The 20377-nt window shown below is 46.4% G+C and overlaps 1 protein-coding gene across 1 annotated transcript; it reads left to right on the top strand.

Moving 5' to 3' along the window:
• Positions 1-363: 363 nt before the first annotated feature.
• FKBP10 (FKBP prolyl isomerase 10) lies at positions 364-18807 on the top strand. Its single transcript, XM_079949658.1, has 10 exons — positions 364-1075; positions 5555-5700; positions 6943-7132; positions 8118-8263; positions 9955-10144; positions 11779-11924; positions 12683-12872; positions 13877-14019; positions 14813-14976; positions 16272-18807. The coding sequence occupies exons 1-10, from the start codon at positions 882-884 to the stop codon at positions 16452-16454; spliced, it is 1692 nt and encodes a 563-aa protein (XP_079805784.1). The 5' UTR covers positions 364-881; the 3' UTR covers positions 16455-18807.
• Positions 18808-20377: the final 1570 nt, after the last annotated feature.

The following is a 20377-nucleotide window of genomic DNA, read 5'->3' as shown; positions in this document are numbered from 1 at the left end:
AATCCAGTCCGTGGCACTTTTCAGATTATAGGTTTGAGAAATGCAGTAACTCTGGAAAAAATAAAAAATAAAAACCAGGCCAAGCAACTATAAAGTCTTTATAAAGATCCACATCTCCAGACTGTTTCTAACAGCATCTGATATGCTGGTTCTCTGAACACGTACAGTCTGTCCATTTAGCTTTCATGCCCAATACCCACTAAAAAGTTATTTAAACCCCTTTCAAAGCCATCAGTTCATACTGAGGCAACGCATTCCAAAAGTTAAGTTTGTGCAAAAAAAAAACAACAACCCAAAAAACGGTCCCGGGGGAGGGTTCTCCATGGGATGTTGTACAGTAAAGCTCAGTTCCTGCCCCACCGCACCCTCGGGGACCACGTAAGCAGGACTTTTATCCGACTCTCCAGTCGGGTAACCAACAAGCACTAGGACCTGGCGAACCAAAAAACCCCCCAAAAAACTTTTTAAAAGCAAGCCCTCTCTTCTCAGGGCTTTTCTGGCTGCCCGGACACGCTTTGAAATAGTTTTTGCTGCAAAAGCCTAAAAGCAAGAGGGGGAAACACGCGCACATTCCCAAATCGGTTGCAAAGCAATCCCTGCCTGCTGAGAGCGATCGGATCCCGCCACGATCCCTTTTTGCAAGCCAACCGCAGGCCGCTTTTTTACACGTCTACAGAAATCGGAGCGGCTGGCTTGCAATCCTCCAGGCCTCCGTTTCGGGTTTTTTCCTTCTTCTTTTTTTTAAGGAAAGCGCCTCCTCTGCTCTTCTCTCCCTCCCACCCCCCACCCCGTCGGCTCCCCCTTCGGCTGCTTCCAGCGCCAGGCGCAGCTGCCCAGCCTTCCTTTTCCTGCCCGAGGGCGCACCGTCGAAGATCATCACCATGAGCTTGCTGTGCCTCGTCTTGGCGCTGAGCCTGCTGGGGGTCCGCGGCTTGGGAGACCCCGGCCCGTTGGAGGACGTCGTCATCGACAGATACTACATCCCCAAAGTCTGCCTGCGAGAAGTCCAGATGGGCGACTTCGTCCGGTACCATTACAATGGCACTTTTCAGGACGGCACCAAGTTCGACTCCAGGTACTTTCCCCCCTGCTCGTTTCCCTCGCTGAGAAATGCGCAGCAGGGCAGGCCTGTGACTTTTGATCCCGAGACAAAGGGTTAGGTGGTGGCTCACCTGCAGCCCCCGGCAAATTGGAATTAAGGAGTGGCAAAAGATCTTCCCCGCCCCGTGTTCGAAACTCCGATTGTTCTAGGCGCATTTTGCGATGGGATTATTTCATGAGCAAAGCGGTTTCTGAGTTCCGGGCGCAAGATTTCAGAGTAAAACTGCAGAGTGGAAGGAAAGGAGGATCTTTTTCTGCCTCCCCTACTTTCTGAGGACTGGAGAAGAGACCCTCTTAAGAATATTAAGGGGGTGGGCCGGGGAAGGACTAGACCATGTGGAAAAGGAGCATAATATTTTAGCTGCAGTTCATTCATTTTCAGCTTTGTATTATCAAAAAGTGCGCCTAGACATTCTGTTGTTGCATCCATAACCTAAGGTGCCATTGTGCCTAGATTTCATATCTCAGTTTCTAACACTGTCCCTGCCCCTCCCCTTAGGAGATTCCCCCATAAGTTGAGAGACAGGAGAGCCACGTTTTAATGTTTCATCTTTGCGCTTTTGAAATAGCCATGCATGCAACCTAGAAAAACAGCCCTTCCTTTTAAAAAAACAACAGCCCGCCAGCAAGAAGAAACCTTCCTTCCCTCTCTCTCCCTTGCAAGAGGAATTGCATGCCTCTGGCCATATGTGCCTTCTATCTTCTGCCTTTCTTTGGGGCCTGGGGGGAAAGAGAAATATGGAGCCGCTGATCCCTCGCATAACTTCAGATGCTTTTGCACAGCGGTTTGCAGCTGCCAAGCCAGCTTCTGGCTAGAAGGGTGCAGGGTGGACTTTTCAGAGAGCCAGGTCTGGAAAAAAGAAGGGGTCCACCCTAGGCAGGCGTGCAATGAATTTTGTGGGGGCGCTGGTGAGGAGCAAAGCAAGGGTGAAGGTGGACACGAATTGCATGTAATGCTTCAAATTAAAATAGTTTAATTAAAAGCATATATTTAAAAGTACACATTGGTCATGACTCTGTGACCAGAGCATTGGAAAGGGGGGAACTGGAGCATTGGGGGGAACTGGAGCATTGGGGGGAACTGGATAAAATACTGTTGACATGTTTTTCTTTTTATCAGAATTAGAGATTTCCATTCATAAATGCTGGATATTCAGGAAAGGGACATTTAAAATCTCTGAGAAAGCGGGGGCAACTCAGGCCACAAACCCTTCCTTGCCTTAGCAAACATACTTTAGATAATTTCTTCCCATCGGCTAAATTTAGGTTATATCATTGTGGAATCTGACCACACAATGAGATTTAGTCCCAGGAACTTGTTAAAAAACAACAATTATTATTGTGGGGGGTAAGGAGGTGCAAGGAGTGTTTTGAGGAGGGCAAAGTGTTTGAAATAAGACAAAATGGACGTCGTTCTATTAGGTCTGGCCTGTTTTTGCTGCAGGCTGCTCCTGTGAAAACTCACATTCCTCAAGTCCACAGATGATAAAATCAGATCACATCAAAGGATAATAAACCTTCAGTTTGCACCTCTCCTTGACACTCCCTTCTCCATCCGTGCAATCCTTGGAAATAAGTCCCATAGAGTTCAGTGGGACTTTCCCCCAGGTAAATGGGTATCAAGGGAGAGAAAGAGAGAAGGAAAGATTATCGTTGCTGAATGACTGGTGGTTGTTTTTTAAAGGACGGACTCTTTTTCCATGGTTGCAAGCATAGTACCGCAGTGCACTATTTGGAATTTCTGAACATAGAATTGTAGCCAGTGTTGCATGCATGGATTCACATTCAGGCAATTGGACTTCCCTTCTCTTCTCCCCCCCCCCCCCCCATTTCCCCAAAATCTTCTCCCAACCCTCTGGAGCAGAATTTGAGGGTGCATATGGGGGGCGTCAAAGGAAAGGAAAGTTAAAGTCATCTGTGTAAGAATTCCTTTGCCGGATCAAACCAAATTGCAGCCCAACATTCTACATGATATAGTAAAGAGAAATTCAAATAAGGACAGAATTGATAAAATAAATTTTAAGAGGGAGAAGGGAACACATCCAAAGTAGGACGTTTTCACGTAAGGATGTTTTAGATCTGAACTTCTGCAGGCTTCATTTTAAAACTGAAAAAAATAAAGATGTGGAACTTTTAGTTAAACCTGTCATGCGTCCGAACTCCCTTAATAAATAAGGAACACTCACTCACTTTTCTGGTAGTTCCCTTGCATCAAAAGACAAATTGTTTGACTGGGAATGGATGCAACAACCCCTGTCCTTTGCTATTACATTATCCCTTGGTTCAGCATCGCTGAATCTATGTGTAATTTAGCTGGCACATCCTAAGGTATATTAGACTGAACCATAACAAAACTATTAGGGCATTTTGAAATCGTGTCTCGAGCATCAAACCTCACTGCCCACAGAGCCAGGTTGAGCTACGAAGCAAGATAGCGGTGTGTCGGAAGGAAGGGGGCAGGCAGTGAGCTGCTATAGGCTGGGGGAGGAGATGGCGTCCATGATGGGATCTGCTGTTTGGGCTGTAGACGTGTCATCTGCATGAGGCTGCAGCTGCTTATGCATTTTAAAAGGCTGGATTTTGCAACTAAGGACGGTGACTCCTTTTCCCGTCCAAAATGCACACACTGGAAGCAGCAGTCCTATAAAATGCCTGGATCCAGTTTTCTAGAGATCTGGAAGAAAACTTGGTCTTGATTTGAAACCTCGGTGCTAACTGCCTTTCCTCCCCTATATCATGACATGCAGGCTGATCCTCTTGGCGAATTCAGAGTGCAGGATCAGACTATTCTGCTCCTCCTTTTCTGACTGAAAGGAAGTTGGAGATCGGGTTTCATTTGCTTCTCTCCCTGCTAATTGGAGTAGTTTGGGAGGTTTGGGGGTTTTTTTCCTCCTCAGCAAAACTTTACGGAATCTCTGCCTTACTAAAACGGGCATACACCCACATTCCTTGCTTCAGGGCATAGTTTTGTTAAAAAAAGGTGGTTTCTGCTGTTGCGGTGCAATTTGGGTAAATAATTGAATCGGTCCTAAAATAGTTTTCGTAAATGTATCCAAGCGCATCTTGAAGCCAGCAAGATTTCTTTTCCTTTTTGCTCCCTCAACAGTTACAGGAAGAGTTTGTGGGGAGTTTTTATACTACAATGCTGCTTTTCAGCCTTAAGCTCTGGTTCTCAAATAGTTTTCCACGAGGTCCACTCTGAGGAGGGAACAGCCAGGCCAGGCCTCAAAGTGAACTCAGGGAGACGTGTTTCCACTTCGACCATGCCACACAAACTTACTTTGCCTCTGAATTGGCCAGAATTGTTGCTGGGCCTGATGGGAATTGTAGTGCCAAACATCTGGTAGTTGGCCAAGGGTGACCTAGCTAGTCTAACATCCTGTTTCTCACAGTTGCCAGCCAACCACACAGATGGGATAAGCCTGTAGCCAGGATATGAGAGCCACAGCCCTCACCTGGTGTTCCAGGGGATGTGGGTGGCACTGTGGTCTAAACCACTGAGCCTCTTGGGCTTGCTGATCAGAAGGTTGGCGGTTTGATTCCCTGCGATGGAGTGAGCTCCCATTCCCATTCCAGCTCCTGTCATCCTAGCAGTTCGAAAGCACACCAGTGCAAGTAGATAAATAGGTACGCTGTGGCGGGAAGGTAAACAGCATTTCCATGTGCTCTGGTTCCCATCACGGTGTTCCGTTGCACTGGAAGCAGTTTAGTCATGCTGGCCACATGACCCGGAAAGCTGTCTGTGGACAAACGCCGGCTCCCTAGGCCTGAAAGCAAGATGAGCACCACAACCCCATAGTCACCTTTGGCTGGACTTAACCATCCAGGGGTCCTTTACCTTTTACCTTACCTTCATGTGGTGTTAAAGGTAAAGGGACCCCTGACCATTAGGTCCAGTCATGGCTGGCTCTGGGGTTGTGGCGTTCATCTCGCTTTATTGGCCAAGGGAGCCGGCGTACAGCTTCCAGGTCGTGTGGCCAGCATGACTAAGCCACTTCTGGCGAAACAGAGCAGCGCACGGAAACGCCATTTACCTTCCCGCCTATTTATCTACTTGCACTTTGATGTGCTTTTGAACTGCTAGGTTGGCAGGAGCAGGTACCGAGCAACGGGAGCTCACCCCATCACGGGGATTCAAACCGCCGACCTTCTGATCGGCAAGTCCTAGGCTCTGTGGTTTAACCCACAGTGCCACACCACACCACTGTGTAGTGTTGCTCCCCAGCAAATGGCATTTGCCAATATGCCGCCTGAGAACCTGGAGCTTGCCTGGAGCCATAGCTAGTAGACTTTGATCATCTCATCCTCCGTGAATTGGTCCAGTCCCCTTTAAAGCAATCTAAGCCAGTGGCCATGACCACACATCATTTTATCTGGCCATTTTAGAGTTCTCTTTGCTCCATTTTTGTTGTTTCTGCTCATCCCTTCCATCAATGCCTTCTTCCCTTTCCAGCTATGATCGGGGTGCCACAGTGGCCGGCGTGGCTGGCGTGGGGCGGCTCATCACCGGCATGGACAGAGGCCTGCAGGGGATGTGTGTGAACGAGAGAAGGCACCTCATTGTGCCCCCTCATCTTGGCTACGGCAGCATCGGCGTGGGTGAGTGGCAAGAGTCCAGGGTTGACAGGCATGGCCTAAGCCTGACAATATGTTAGCTGCATATCTGTGCCTTTAAGGACACATTAAAAAAAAAACAAAAATGCCAGGGAGTGTGCACAGTGATCTGATCAATTAGATCCTAGCATGGGGGCAGGAGAATCATAAGAGTTTGAAGGGACCCTGAGGATCATCTAGTCCAACTCCCTGCAATGTAGGAATAAGCAGCTGTCGCTTAACGGGGATTGAACCTGCAACCTTGGCATTGTCAGCACCATGCTCTAACCGACTGAGCTAGCCATAGCAAGGATAGCACTGTACTGCATTGCAAGGCCCTGAGAATTAATGAATGAATCTTGCATGGTGTAGTGGTTAAGAGCTGTAGTCTTGCAATCTGGGGAACCGGGTTCGCGTCTCCGCTCCTCCACATGCAGCTGCTGGCTGACCTTGGGCTAGTCACACTTCTTGAAGTCTCTCAGCCCCACTCACCTCACAGAGTGTTCGTTGTGGAGGAGGAAGGGAAAGGAGAATGTTAGCCGCTTTGAGACTCCTTCGGGTAGTGATAACGCGGGATATCAAATTCAAACTCTTTTTCTTCTTCTTTATTTGCATCAGCCATCGGCCATAGTAATAAAGCAACAATATGATATACAAATAATAGAAATAAAAAGTCAATTATATAAAATACGTTTTGGGGTTTTGGAAGGCCCTGAGCTCTATACTGAGAAGTTGTTTCCCGCCTCCAAATACGCTTGAGCTTCCCTACTTCTTGTCATTTCCAGTTCCACCCGTTTCGCTTTACATGGCTTCCCCATCCACCACTCTTTTCTCCTCCATTTTATGCATTTCCTGTACTTGGTAAAGTGCCACACAGATGGATGGCAGTATAGAAATAGATAAATAGTGGTACCTCAGGTTACGTACTTAATTCGTTCTGGAGGTTCGTTCTTAACCTGAAACTGTTCTTAACCTGAGGTACCACTTTAGCTAATGGGGCCTCCCACTACCGCCACACGATTTCTGTTCTCATCCTGAAGCAAAGTTCTTAACCCGAGGTACTATTTCTGGGTTAGCGGAGTCTGTAACCTGAAGCGTATGTAACCTGAAGCGTATGTAACCTGAGGTACCAGTGTATTGAATGGCCTGGTGCCATTGGCGAAGGGGCAGTGGTTGTGGTGTCCTCTCAGTCCCCCTGAGAATTGTCGTTTGGGTCTCCATGGTCGTTCCTCGTTTTCAACCCCATAGCTGGCCTGATTCCCCCGGACACCACCCTCTACTTTGATGTCATCCTACTTGACATTTGGAACAAAGAAGACAAGCTGCAGATCACCACCGTCTCCAAGCCGCAGCGCTGCAACCGCACAGTGGAGAACTCTGACTTCGTGCGCTACCACTACAACGGCACACTTCTCGACGGCACCCCCTTTGACTCCAGGTAGGATGTGCTGAAGGGGAGATGGCATGTTTTGGCTCAGAGGTTTGGTACAGAGAGTGAAAGACAGCAAAATAATGTCATTGCAGTTGCAATTATAGCAGTCCCTTGGCTACAGTCCCGAACTGGATTGACCCCTACCCTTCCAAGGCTGCTGGTGGTTTAAAAAACAGAAGGGGGATTCCAGCCACAGGATTCAAAGATGCATTTAGGATTATGTTTTTAAGTTGACTCTCGTTCTGTGTAATAGGTAGAGCAGCTGTCCGGTCAAAGATGCTGGATCTCCGGTAGTGGTGTTAATTGCAGTTAAATGCAGTGATTAAGAACAATGTAGAACAGGCTTCCTCAAACTCGGCCCTCCAGATGTTTTTGGCCTACAACTCCCATGATCCCTAGCTAGCAGGACCAGTGGTCGGGGATGATGGGAATCGTAGTCTCAAAACATCTGGAGGGCCAAGGTTGATGAAGCCTGATGTAGAATAAGAATAAGATGAGGAGCGGGTGGCGCTGTGGTCTAAACCACTGAGCCTCTTGGGCTTGCTGATCAGAAGGTTAGCAGTTTGAATCTGCGTGATGGTGGTGAGCTCCCGTTGCTCTGTCCCAGCTCCTGCCAACCTAGCAATTCGAAAGCACACTAGTTCAAGTAGATAAATAGGTACCACTGTGGCGGGAAGGTAAATGACGTTTCCATGCACTCTGATTTCCATCACGGTGTTCCGTTGCGCCAGAAGTGGTTTAGTTATGCTGGCCACATGACCTGGAAAGCTGTCTGTGGACAAACGCCGACTCCCTCGGCCTCAATGCAAGATGAGCGCTGCAACCCCATAGTCACCTTTGACTGGAGGGGTCCTTTACCTTTTTGTTTTTTTACCTTTTAGTGAGTGGCTGTTTTTGACCAGTGCTGTGCTGCGAAGGTGGCGCTGTTTTCTCCGAACCACTTCCTTGCCTGATGTCTCTTTCCCTTTCTCCATCCTCACCTGTCTCCCAGCTATGGAAAAGACAGTACTTATGACACCTACGTGGGTTCAGGTTGGCTGATCAAAGGGATGGACGAGGGCCTGCTAGGCATGTGTGCTGGAGAGAAACGACAAATAGTGATCCCCCCGTTCCTGGCCTACGGAGAGAAAGGCTACGGTAAGGTGGTCAAGAAATTGTGAATCTGAACCACAAGGTGAACTGTATTCACTCAGTACTTTTCTGAGCACAATTCAAAGTGTTGGTGCTGACCTTAAAAGCCCTAAATGGCTGTGGCCCAGTATAGCTGAAGGAACATCTCCACCCACATCATTCAGCCTGGACGCTGAGGTCCAGCTCCAAGGGCCTTCTGGCGGTTCCCTCACTGCGAGAAGTGAGGTTGCAGGGAACCAGGCAGAGGGCCTTCTCGGTGGTGGCACCCGCCCTGTGGAACCCCCTCCCACCAGATGTCAAGGAAATAAACAACTATCTGACTTTTACAAGACATCTGAAGGAAGTCCTGTTTAGGGAAGTTTTTAATGTGTTATATTTTATTGCATTTTTAATATTCTGTTGGGAGCCGCAGAGTGGCTGGGGAAACCCAGCCAGATGGGCGGGGTATAAATATTTTATTATTATTATTATTATTATTATTATTATTATTACATATCTGCAGAAGAATTTAAATTTATATTATTTAAATTTAAATATTATTATTATTCTGAAAGTATGCAAGAAATCACCTCAGATTCTGTGTCAAAGAAATCCACAAATCAATTCTTTCTTTGTTTCTTTCAAAAAAAAAAGGACAATAAGACTTTATTGTACTTAGAAATAAATATCTTTTGGGGGGGGGGGAATAGGATTGTACCTGCTAGCAGATCTCAAGGGTCCCGCTTACATAAGAATGTATGTACGTTTTTGCATACATACAAGGAGCTCCTGTACAAAAACTTGGTGATGAGGAACAAGAATTCGTAGAATTGTAGAGTTGGAAGGGACCCTGAGGGTCATCTAGTCCAACTCCCTGTGATGCAGGGATCTCAGCTAAAGCATCCACACACAGAGATGTCTTTAAAAACATGGTGTCTGCCAAGGGGCTATGCACTAATGTTTAAGACTGGGGTCCTCCATCTTTCAAGGCCTGGGGGGCACATTTGGAAATGCAAGGGTGGGCGCGTGCACCAGCCACCCTCCTTGCAAAGCACACACACAAGTGAACACCTCCAAAACACAGACAAACCCCTCCCAACTATACAACAGCTCACAAGCCAGTGTGGTGTAATGGTTAAGAGCGGTGGACTCGTAATCTGGTGAACCGGGTTCGATTCCCCACTCCTCCACATGCAGCTGCTGGGTGACCTTAGGCCAGTCACACTTCTCTGAAGTCTCTCAGCCCCACTCACCTCACAGAGTTTTTGTTGTGGGGGAGGAAGGGAAAGGAGAATGTTAGCCGCTTTGAGACTCCTTCGGGTAGTGATAAAGCGGGATATCAAATCCAAACTCTTCTTCACAAAGCCAAACAAAACCCTACAAATATAAAAAAGAATGTACTGGTGTGGGGCTGTGGGGGGCACTGAGAGGGGTGTCTGAGGGTACCATGACGTTCACTGGCACCATGTTGGGGACCCCAGAACTAAAAGCCTCAAAGCCATAACTTTTGTGGGCTGAAGTTAGCTACATTCAATTGTGGATTTATCACAAATGGCAGAAACCGCAAGCTTAGCACACTTTGCCGTACAGCGCTCTTGAAGAAAGGAATGGTATTTCAAAAGCGGATTAGCTGGCGTCCCCTCTAAAAAATGGGGTGGTTTAAAGTGTTCCTCCACTTGACCTGGCCACCTGAGCTGGTTCTCTTTTCCTTTTCTCAGGCACTGTTATCCCCCCTCAAGCCTCCCTGGTTTTTGATGTTCTCCTGGTGGACCTGCACAACCCAAAAGACGGCATCTCCCTGGAGCACTTGGAAGTGCCAGCGTCTTGCAAGCGCAAGGCTGTGACCGGAGATTTTGTGCGGTACCATTATAATGGCACCTTGATGGACGGGACCCTCTTTGATTCCAGGTAACGGGGACTGAAATGCAGCTGTCATTGATAAGAAAGTGCTGCCATCTTCCCTTCCCTTCTCCACCAAGCTGTCATTTCTCAGTATTCTTTGTATGGCTAGGTTAACATAACCAGAAGTTCAGTTTTTTCTAGAATAGGGTTGTTGGGAAATTCCGTCAAAATGGGAAGTTCTACCTGAAATAGAAACCAGGCAGGTGATTATGATCAGTATTCACAGCCGCCATTCCCCAGTCTCCAATTTTCTATAATCATTTTTTTCATTGTGTTATTTAATATCTCCTCCTCCCTCTTGAAATTATGCAATAATAATGTAGTTAATTACATTGTCAATTACATTGTTATATTTGGCCACAGTGAACAGCGGGCTGAATAATGTCATTTTCACAGAACTTTAATTGCATTGGAACAGAAATCATAGAATTGTAGAAGTGGAAGGGACCACGAGGGTCTTCTAGTCCAACCCCCCACAATGCAGGAATCTTTTGCCTAATGTGGGGCTTGAACCCACAACCCTGAAATTAAGAGTCTCACTCTCTACCGACTGAGCTGTCCCAGGCAGGGTGTGCAACAGATGCAAGGCAGAACAGAAAACAACGCCCTTTATATCCCTAGCCTAGAAGGAGTCTATCAAAGGCAGAACAGGACAGGGGAAGGTGAGAAGAGGATTAAAATATAGAGGAAGTGTGCAGAGGGGACACTTATACATGCTTGGTGGACCTGTGAAAAAGTCAAAAACTTCTGGAACACAGTATATGACAAGGTTAAAAAAATGTTTAAGTATAACTTTATGAAAAATACAGAAGCTTTTCTACTAGGGATAATGGACACAGGTATAGCAAGAGAAGATCAGAAAATACTCCTCTGTGCCACAGGAGTGGCAAGGATCCTAATTGCTAAAAACTGGAAAAAAGAAACTGTGCCAACAAAAACGGAATGGCAAGATAAACTGTTAAGAGTATATTGAACTGGCTAGATTAACAGAGGCAATTAAGAGATCACACTAGAGTTTCAAAAAGCATGGGGGAAATGCAGAGAATACTTCACAAAACATTGCCCTAAAATACATACCTGGACTTGTTTCAATTAATGTCTGCAGGAGACTTTGTGGATATTTAAGTTAGAAAATTATTAATAATTATTCATAAAGGAAACGGCTTATAAGAAGTAAATAAGGAGGCCAGATACAGGATAAAGGAAGTCTTTTATTTGGTTGTTTGTATTGTTTTATGTTATGCTCACTGTATGTTATGTTCACGTTTTATGAGGGTGGATTGTGCATTGGGGGGTTATTCCAATAAAAATTAATATAATATATAGAGAGAGAGAGGAATTGTGAACAGAGCCAGCTCAAAGCGCAGACTGAGCAGCGAGACCTGGAAGTCCTTCCGTTACTTAGGCTATCAGTGGCCTGAACCTTGCCCAGTAAGTTTTTGCCAAAGTGGGAAGATGACATATTCTCACTTTCCAGCATATCGGATCCACAGAGCTCGTGTCTCGCCCTGCTCTTTCGGTCTGTGTCTGGATGGGCTCAGCCACAGTTTAAGAAATCTGGAGGGGAAAACTTCAGGCTCTGCTGTAACGTCAGTTTGTAAGACACTTCTTCCCCGCGGATTCTCTCTCTCCAATTCCAGTTATTCACGAAACCACACCTACGACACTTACATTGGGAAAGGCTACATTATTCCAGGAATGGACCAAGGGCTTCAAGGAGTCTGTATTGGTGAAAGGAGAAGAGTCATTATCCCGCCCCACTTGGCCTATGGAGAAACTGGGGCAGGTAAGTAGAGCGAACAGGTTGAGGTGTGTGGGGAGCCCCTCAGCGGAACCCTTTGAAGGCTTATATCTACAAACCAGCCCCCCAGCTTTGAAATCTCTGCTGGGTTTGAGTGGCCACACAAATCCACCAATGTCGCTTTGGCTTTCGTATGCAAAGAAAACAAAGGTTGATTTGGGGAGGGCTCCCAGAAGGTGTTGGGATGTGGGTGGCACTGTGGGTTAAACCACAGAGCCTAGGACTTGCTGATCAGAAGGTCGGCGGTTCGAATCCCCATGACGGGGTGAGCTCCCATTGCTCGTTCCCTGCTCCTGCCAACCTAGCAGTTCGAAAGCACTTCAAAGTGCAAGTAGATAAATAGGTACCACTCCTTGCGCTGCTCTGGTTCGCCAAAAGCGGCTTAGTCATGCTGGCCACATGGCCCGGAAGCTGTACGCTGGCTCCCTTGGCATATAGAGCAAGATGGGCGCCGCAACCCCAGAGTCGGTCACGACTGGACCTAATGGTCAGGGGTCCCTTTACCCAGAAGGTATAAAGGCTGAAAACACTGGGCCAAACAACGAAACATAAAAAAATGGAAGTAATGGCCCCCGAATGTATTCTGGGACATTGGCAAGAGATCCCAGAGACATACTCCATGCTGCGACTAGAGGTTTCAAATTTCCTTGAATCAGCTGTGACCCTTGGAGGACTTTTGTGTATTTGCATCCTCACTCTTTAAACCCCCCAAAAAAGAGGTCTCTGTCCTTATTGTCCTCTAGGGAACAAGATTCCTGGCTCGGCTGTGCTCATCTTTGACGTCCACGTCATCGATTTCCACAATCCCGCAGACCCTGTGGAAATACAGACTATCCACCGGCCTGCGGACTGCAACGTCACCACCCAAGACAGGGACTTTGTCCGCTACCATTACAACTGCTCCCTCCTGGATGGCACCAAACTCTTCTCCTCGTGAGTCTTTTGCTTAGAGTTTAGCTTATAGAATTGTAGAGTTGGGAGGGACTCCAAGGATCATCTGGTCCCAACCCCCTGCAAAGCAGGAATTTAAATGTCAACAAATACCTACATTGCCTTATCACAGAGTAACCTAAAGGGAAGTAGTGGACGGCCTGATGGGGCAGCAGCACTCACCTGGCCTCCTTTGGGCCATTTCACCGTTGCTTCCCAGTGTGGTATATTGGTTACAAGTGTCAGACTAGGACCAGAGAGACCAGAGTTCAAATCCCCACTCAGCTGTGAAGCTCACTGGGTGACCTTGGGGCTAAGTCAGTGCCTCACAGAGTGGTAAAGGTAAAGGGACCCCTGACCATTAAGTCCAGTTGTGGCCGACTCTGGGGTTGCAGTGCTCATCTCGCTTTATTGGCTGAGGGAGCCGGCGTACAGCTTCCGGGTCATGTGGCTTCCAGCAGTGGTTTGAGGAAGGTCACAGCTCAGAGACAGGTGAACAGAAGAGTTGGGAGGTGCTGGGAGAAGAGAAGGAGACAGGGCCAGAGCAGCCAGCTGACGCGTTATCACTGGAGAGCATTTCTGACCCCCCTTCTCCCAGAACCCGGCATGCATTGAAAGTGGAAGAGCAAAGGACTCAGAGACAATTAGCCCCTGGCAGCCAGCATAAGGGGAAGGGAGGGGGGAGGAGCTCAGTTGGAGCAACGCCATTGACCTAAGAGGCAGCGTACAGAGGCCTCTCTCTGTCAGTATTGAATAAAGACTCGGTAAGAGCTTCCTTGGCTGTCTGCCGTGAGAGGATCAGAATTCACTGAAACCTGAGAGTAGCAAAGTAAATTATGCAAAATAAATATATATGCCAATCAGTGTGTGTGTGTGTGTGTGTGTGTGTGTGTATGATTTTCTTAAGAGCAGAATTCTGGGGAAGAGGTCCCCAGACACACTTCTGAGATTCCTGCAGATCATATTTCCAAGGATTCCAATGATCTCCCTGTTTTCCTGCTTGACAGCCATGACTATGAAAGCCCTCAAGAAGCCACGCTGGGGACCAACAAGATAATTGAAGGTCTGAACAGTGGCCTGCTCAACATGTGCGTGGGGGAAAAACGTTCCGTCATCGTTCCTCCCCATTTGGGTCATGGCGAAAGTGGAGGTAAGGTTGTGGGCAATGCCTCTGGCAGCTGTTTTCAGAGTCTACATCACAGAGACGGCAGAAGAAATGGATACTGGACTCAGGGTTCAGCAACCGGACAGTCCCTTCTGTTTTTTGGGGTTTTTTTTCTTTTTCCCTAAAGTGACTTTCTAGCTCCTAAGGCTGCACAAATACAGTTGGAAGTCTGTGCATGCATTGCCTGGTAAAATCTCAGAAGCCAGAGTAGGACGGAGTGGTCTTCCCTGTGACTAGCAGGAAAATAAATGACGCAAGGCAACACGCAACTTAGCATAATTTGCATCGCCTTTTGTAGAGTTGTACAATTATCTTTTAGCACAGAACATATAGAAACTTTTTTGCTATTCATCACTAGGCATGATTTGTAGCCAATATTTACAGAGCCCAAATGCTAAGAAAGAGTAGTTCAAACTTGACATGGGTATTGTCGGTTTATCACAGGAGCTGTGCTTCAGGACAAAAATATTTTGAGGTCCAGGTTTTATAGAAGTTCTTGTGAGAAACTAGGCTATATGAATTGAATTCATGATTATAATTTAGGAGTAATAACATTATAGGTGGTGGTAATACAGCTCCTTATATGGCCTTCTGATGCCATTAAAGAATGAGGAGGAGGAGAAATAGTAGCTAAACCCTCTGATATCACTTCCTCTCAAGAAGCGAGGTCACTTCCTGTCAATAGGTTTCTCCTAGGTTTGACTCTGGGTCACTGCTGCCTAGCCAGTGCCTCTGTGGATGAGCTCGCCCTCTTGATATGTGCACCTTGCTTTTTCAGCCCAGGGTGTACCTGGCAGTGCCGTTCTCTACTTTGAGTTAGAGCTGCTACACCGGGAGCCAGGAGTTCCAGAAGGATACCTGTTTGTCTGGCACAGCGACCTACCAGAAAATCTGTTTGAAGCCATGGATCTCAACAAGGATGGTGAAGTCCCACCTGAGGAGGTGAGATTTTGCATTCCATATTAGAAAGGGTGCAGCTGGTACTGAAGGATCTGAACTGGGGAGGAGACAGGATCCATGGCTGGATCCATTTGTATTAACTGTTCGTTCCACCAGAGTAAGAGCACCTACCCTATAGTTAGTTGTTCGAGTTTTAGTAAATTAATAGGGAAAATTTATTCCATATGTATACGGGTAAAAACAATATCTTGGAGCAAAGAGCAAACTTTTTATTTTAAGAAGATGCACATGTGTGTTGTCTCGGGAGGCATTATCTTAGAAGAGACACCCCTGCCTATATGATGGTGCTCACCATTTGCAGTTTGTATAAGCACTGCATTGAAAATATTTTTTCTTTTTAGAAAATTGGTTGGCCGGTTAACCAGGAGTACCATATCAGTCAACTGAAAAGCTTTTTAATTTTTTTAAACTAACTGACCAATTGATTTAACACTGTTGGCCTACTTCCCATTGACTGTTTGTTTGTTTGTTTGTTTGTTTGTTTTGGTTTGATTTTTTGGTATTTCTATGCTTCTTTTCATTCATATGAACCTCAAAGTGGCTTACAAACAATAAATAACAACAGTGTAACAAAACATCACAAATACAGCATAAATCATATAAAACAATTAACAAATCATCTGTAGAAGTCCTTTCCCTTCTGCAATGATGATGAAATAAAAAATGCAACGTTACATCACACACCCAAAAACAATCTGTACATTATTGGGTTGCTAGAGGAAGCAAGGGCAGCTATGTGTAGCAGATGCTAAATATTTTGGTTATAACTTGCAGTGAGATGTGGGCCCTTTTAAGGTGTTACAGACGTGAGGGAGCAACTTGGGTAGAAAAGGGTTGTAGGGTCATGCATTTAAGCCCCATCATCTGGTGGTTCCTTCGTGTTCCCATATAACTTTTGCAGTAGAGAGCCTTTTATACTCATGGAAACACCCAACACAATTAAGGACCTGGTTTTCCTTCGTCTTGCTGCAGAGGGCACAGCCTGTGAACGCTGCAGCCCTTTTCCAGTTGTCTTGTCCCTCTCTTGCATTGTCATCTAGAGCCACTCAAGTTAATGTGTGTTTTTTTCCATCAGTCCAGCATCTTGCTCAACCTTGAAAAATGGCAAGCAGTAGGCAAATGAAAGTTAAGAGACTGATATAAAGGAAGCCAGACATAGGAGCTGGGATGCCTTGAAATGGTGTTTCCCATGTTGTTGAATGCATATGCCACACACACCCTTCCCAGTGGAAATGGCTTATCTTTTCCCTGCTTTCTCTTTTCCCCCCCCTCTGCAGTTCTCAGAGTTCATCAAAGCTCAGATCGCTGAAGGCAAAGGTCGTCTCATGCCAGGCCCTGACCCGGAAAAAGTGGTCAATGACATGTTCCAAAACCAAGACAGGAATAAGGATGGGAAGATCACAGCAGAGGAACTGAAGCTGAAATCAGACGAGGATCAAGTTAAACACGAGGAACTTTAAAAGAGAAAGGACTCTGGGATTGGGCTTCGTTGTTGTTTTCTTAAAAAAGCACTCCCGTTTGGTGCCTCTTCCCCTACTTTGCGGGGCCAGAAGCTCACTAACTCCCTTTCCTGAGTTAAAGAGACTGAACCTACAGACGCAAACCTATTTTGTTACACATTTTGTACCTTTGCTCTTTTCCCCCCTCCCCTTTTTTGAGAACTATTTAACTGAGATCCTGTTTGGACATACCAAAATCAGGGAGTTAGTGCTTGCAACGATTGCCTTTCCAGACAACCACCACACACCACACCATTTACTGAATCCCTTCTATTTCCTCAGGCATCCCATCTGCAACAAAATTGTCATGAGCAGGAACCGTGCCATCGACTCGGGCCTTTTGTTCTGCCGCTTCCAGGCGCACACCCTGCCCCCCCCCATTGGATTTTTGTGTGTTCTCTTGCCAAATCGAGGAAGCTGAATTCTATATTAAGGAATCCCAAAACGTGTGACGGGAACCAAACAAATGCATTGCTTAAGTGTATTTCTATTAAGTTTTTCTTTTGGGGCAAAACTAGAAAGGAGAGGAGCGAAAACGTGGAGATAAGGTTACCTATCTGCTCCAGTATTGTTTGAATGGCGGGTGCGCGGGCAGCCTTCTAATCCGTCAAGGGATGCCTTGCTTCTGATGTAATCAGACCATGTAATGGCAGTGGGCGGAGCAGAAGACAGGAGTGGATGTGGCCAAAAGTGGGTGCACCGCTTTTAACCATTCTTTCTGCCGCATCCTTTCCTTTCTGTCCTTCTTTCCTCCTTTTTCTGACCCTGCTTCTCTCTCTGTCTCCCTCCTCACCCAGCAGGCTGCTGAGGAAAGGACTGCTCGTTCTTGTTGTAGTTCTGAGCTGCCTGTGTTGCCCCCTGAGGGCTTCTGAAATCAGTTCAATGACTACACAAGATTAGGCCAAGGGACTGCTGACTGGCCGCCTCTGTGACCAGGTTGTGATGGCAGACTCTTAATAGGTGCAGCTTTCCCTCTTTGCTGCTTGTTTATGCCAGGAAAGTCTGTGCCTACATAAGGAACCCGGCTAGATCAGGCCCATCGAGTCCCAGAATTCTGCTCTCGCAAGATGCCTACAGGAAGCAAGCAGGCAGGACCAGAGGGCAACAACACTCTCAGAAATACCTGCTGGATTTCTGCAGCAACTGGAACTGGTATTTTTTAAGGCGGCTTAGCAACTGCTAGATGTTAAAAGGACAGACTTGGAAATTTTAAGATGAGTCAGTCTGGGCTCCCTGCAGCCAAAAGGGTAGGGAATAAGGACTGCTCTCTTTCCGTATACAGTCATACCTCGGGTGACAAGACGCTTCGGGTTGTGCGATTTTGGGTTGCGCATCATGCTGAACCCGGAAGTACTGGAACAGGTTACTTCCGGGTTTTGGCGCATGCACAGAAGCGCCAAATCGCAACCCGCGCGTGCGCACGCGCGGCGCTGCAGGTTGTGAACGCTTCGGGTTGTGAACATGCTTCCCGCACGGATCACGTTCGCAACCCGAGTGTCCACTTTGCTAGTCCTGCTTGCCTCCTCCTCACCGATTTGACATCTTGCGTACATCAATAAAATCCCAAGTTCCTTCAGCTGCAAATCTTGGAAGGAGCATAACATAAGCACAGCAAACACCGTTTATTCCAAGCTCTACTCCCTTCCCAACCCCCACCAAAAAATGTGCCATACACATAACCCCTGCTTGCAGTCTTGTTCCCTCACACACAATCACGCACATTACAGGGTTTCTTTTAAGTGCTACCTGGGTTTCCAGTCTCTCGAGTCATTTGCATGAGGCTTCCAACAAGTGTTGTCCTACCTCTGAGGATTCTGAATTCATAGATGATGCCCACTTTTGTTCCGCCAGCCCTACTTCAGAAGATTAGGCTGAGATAGAATCTGGAGATTTAAGTGCAAGGAGGGTGGCATGGGAGCAACTTTCCATCACCTGCCTTGCTAGTCAAAGCATGCAAGGGGTTGCCAACTTTTTGGCTTCCCCTTGCATCTGTGCGTTTCAACATTAACTTGATCGGCAGCAGACAATAGCAGGTGATGATGGTTTTCTCTTCAGGCTGTGAAAATGCTCAGCTGTGGGGGGGGGGGTTCAGACAAGCTCCTGTTAAAAGGTCAAAGAGGAGAGCAGACCTGTTGACAACTTTGGATTTAAAGTGGGTAAGAAAAATGCCCTTGTTTTGCTTGAAAACTGCTCTGCAAACCACCTACCATACCTGCTGACTTTTTACAGTAAACTCTTACAGAGCCACCAGTGAATACAAACAGATCATCTACTTCAACCTGAACATTAAACAAACTCATCCTTCCTGCCTGTACCCTTCCAAGCAGTCTTGCATCTTCATTTTTACTCACTGCAACCAGTTTGTTTCATTTGCCCTACGCGTTGGTGGAGATAAATGAGGTGGAAAAATTCTGGACTGCGATACCTCTTGAGGGAAGATGGAGAAATGCATTTTTTTTTAAATACTCCCCCACACTAAAGAACAAATAAAAAACGTCCCTGCATGTAGCAAAGTTCTCCCCAGTAAATTTAGGGGGGGGGGAGAATTCAAAAACATCTGCAGCCTGAAAAGATTGCAGCTCCACTACCTTGTTCAGTGTTGGATGTGGCATGTCAGTGGTGGTTTTTTTTTTTTTTTTTTTTTTTTTTTTGCAATTGAGTTCCAGAAAGGCTTGACCATTTCTGGGTCTTATGTGAGAGTTAACTCTTCCAACACTTAACACATTTCCTCCTGCAAACATTCCCCATTGCTTCTCTTTGTTTTTGTTTTGTTTTTTACTCTAATCCTTTAGTCCCAAAACCTCTGGAATGGGATTATTCAGGGCTTGCAAAATACTTTAAATCTGAAACACAGGGCTGGGCCTTACCATATATTTTTCTTTAGGGAGCTGTATCCACACTGAAAAATGCAGTGAGCTGTAATAGCCCCCCTAACTGCTGTGGTTGTTACTGTCCAAGAGACAGATGACGAGCTCTACGTAGCCTCTCGCCATTTTTTTTTTCCTTGGCTGATCTCCATTCTGGGAAGCAAACACCATCGTGGGCACGTGGTGTTGGTGAAAGCCTCAATACCACGGGGGCTGCAAGATCCCCAACTCTAGAAATGAGTAAAGCCAGTTTTACTATTTTTAAAAAACGGCTTGTGAGACATGCACATTAACACCCTTCCATTGAAGTGAGGGGTGGTTTTTTCTGATTTGTCTCTGACTAAATTAACTGCAAGGATTTAGTGCTAAGGAGGAACAGGGTGGCAAGATCGCCAGCTTTCTTTCAGTTTTGATATTTCCCTATTCCTTACCCCACATCCCTGTGCCTCCATTTTATAACAGGGACAGCAGAGCAAGGGAGATGATGTTAGAATTCCTGACAGATTTTAGGCAACAGCGGCGGCCATTTTGTCTGCGCCTGCTGCCATCTTGGAATCCTGGCTGCATACAACCCAGTGTATTGTGTGCAGTTGCAATAAAGATGGCAGTAGGTGCCTTGTTGCTGTCCTCTTAACCGTTTTTCTAATAAAAGTTTGTCGGTTGTTCCCAAACTTTGGTTGTGTTCTGCAACTAGATTCTAAATTTGTTCCCTTTATTCCGAACTATTGTAGGTTATAAAAGCTCTTAAGAAGTTTCGCTACTGCTCTGATGAGGGTGTAAGGTCAGGGCAGCTGTGTCCTTGCTAAATCAGGAGTATGGTTGCTCAGCCTGAGAAGAAGAAGCAACAAAAAGTGCTGACAGGTTGGCCAGCTCTTTCTTCTTTGGGCAAGACTCCTACACCTCAGAATAGCTGTAGGAAATTCAAGTTTTCAGCAGGCAAAGCTTTTCTTTTCAATGCATGCTGAATTTTTGTACTTCAGTCAGGCCTTGAAGACAATTTAGCTGCATAGTTTTCCC

Source organism: Podarcis cretensis (assembly GCF_951804945.1).
Source record: "Podarcis cretensis genome assembly, chromosome: 13".
Classification (NCBI taxonomy): domain Eukaryota; kingdom Metazoa; phylum Chordata; class Lepidosauria; order Squamata; family Lacertidae; genus Podarcis; species Podarcis cretensis.
The sequence above is the reverse complement of the archived record's forward strand: the minus strand, read 5'-3'. Positions and strand labels throughout refer to the sequence as shown.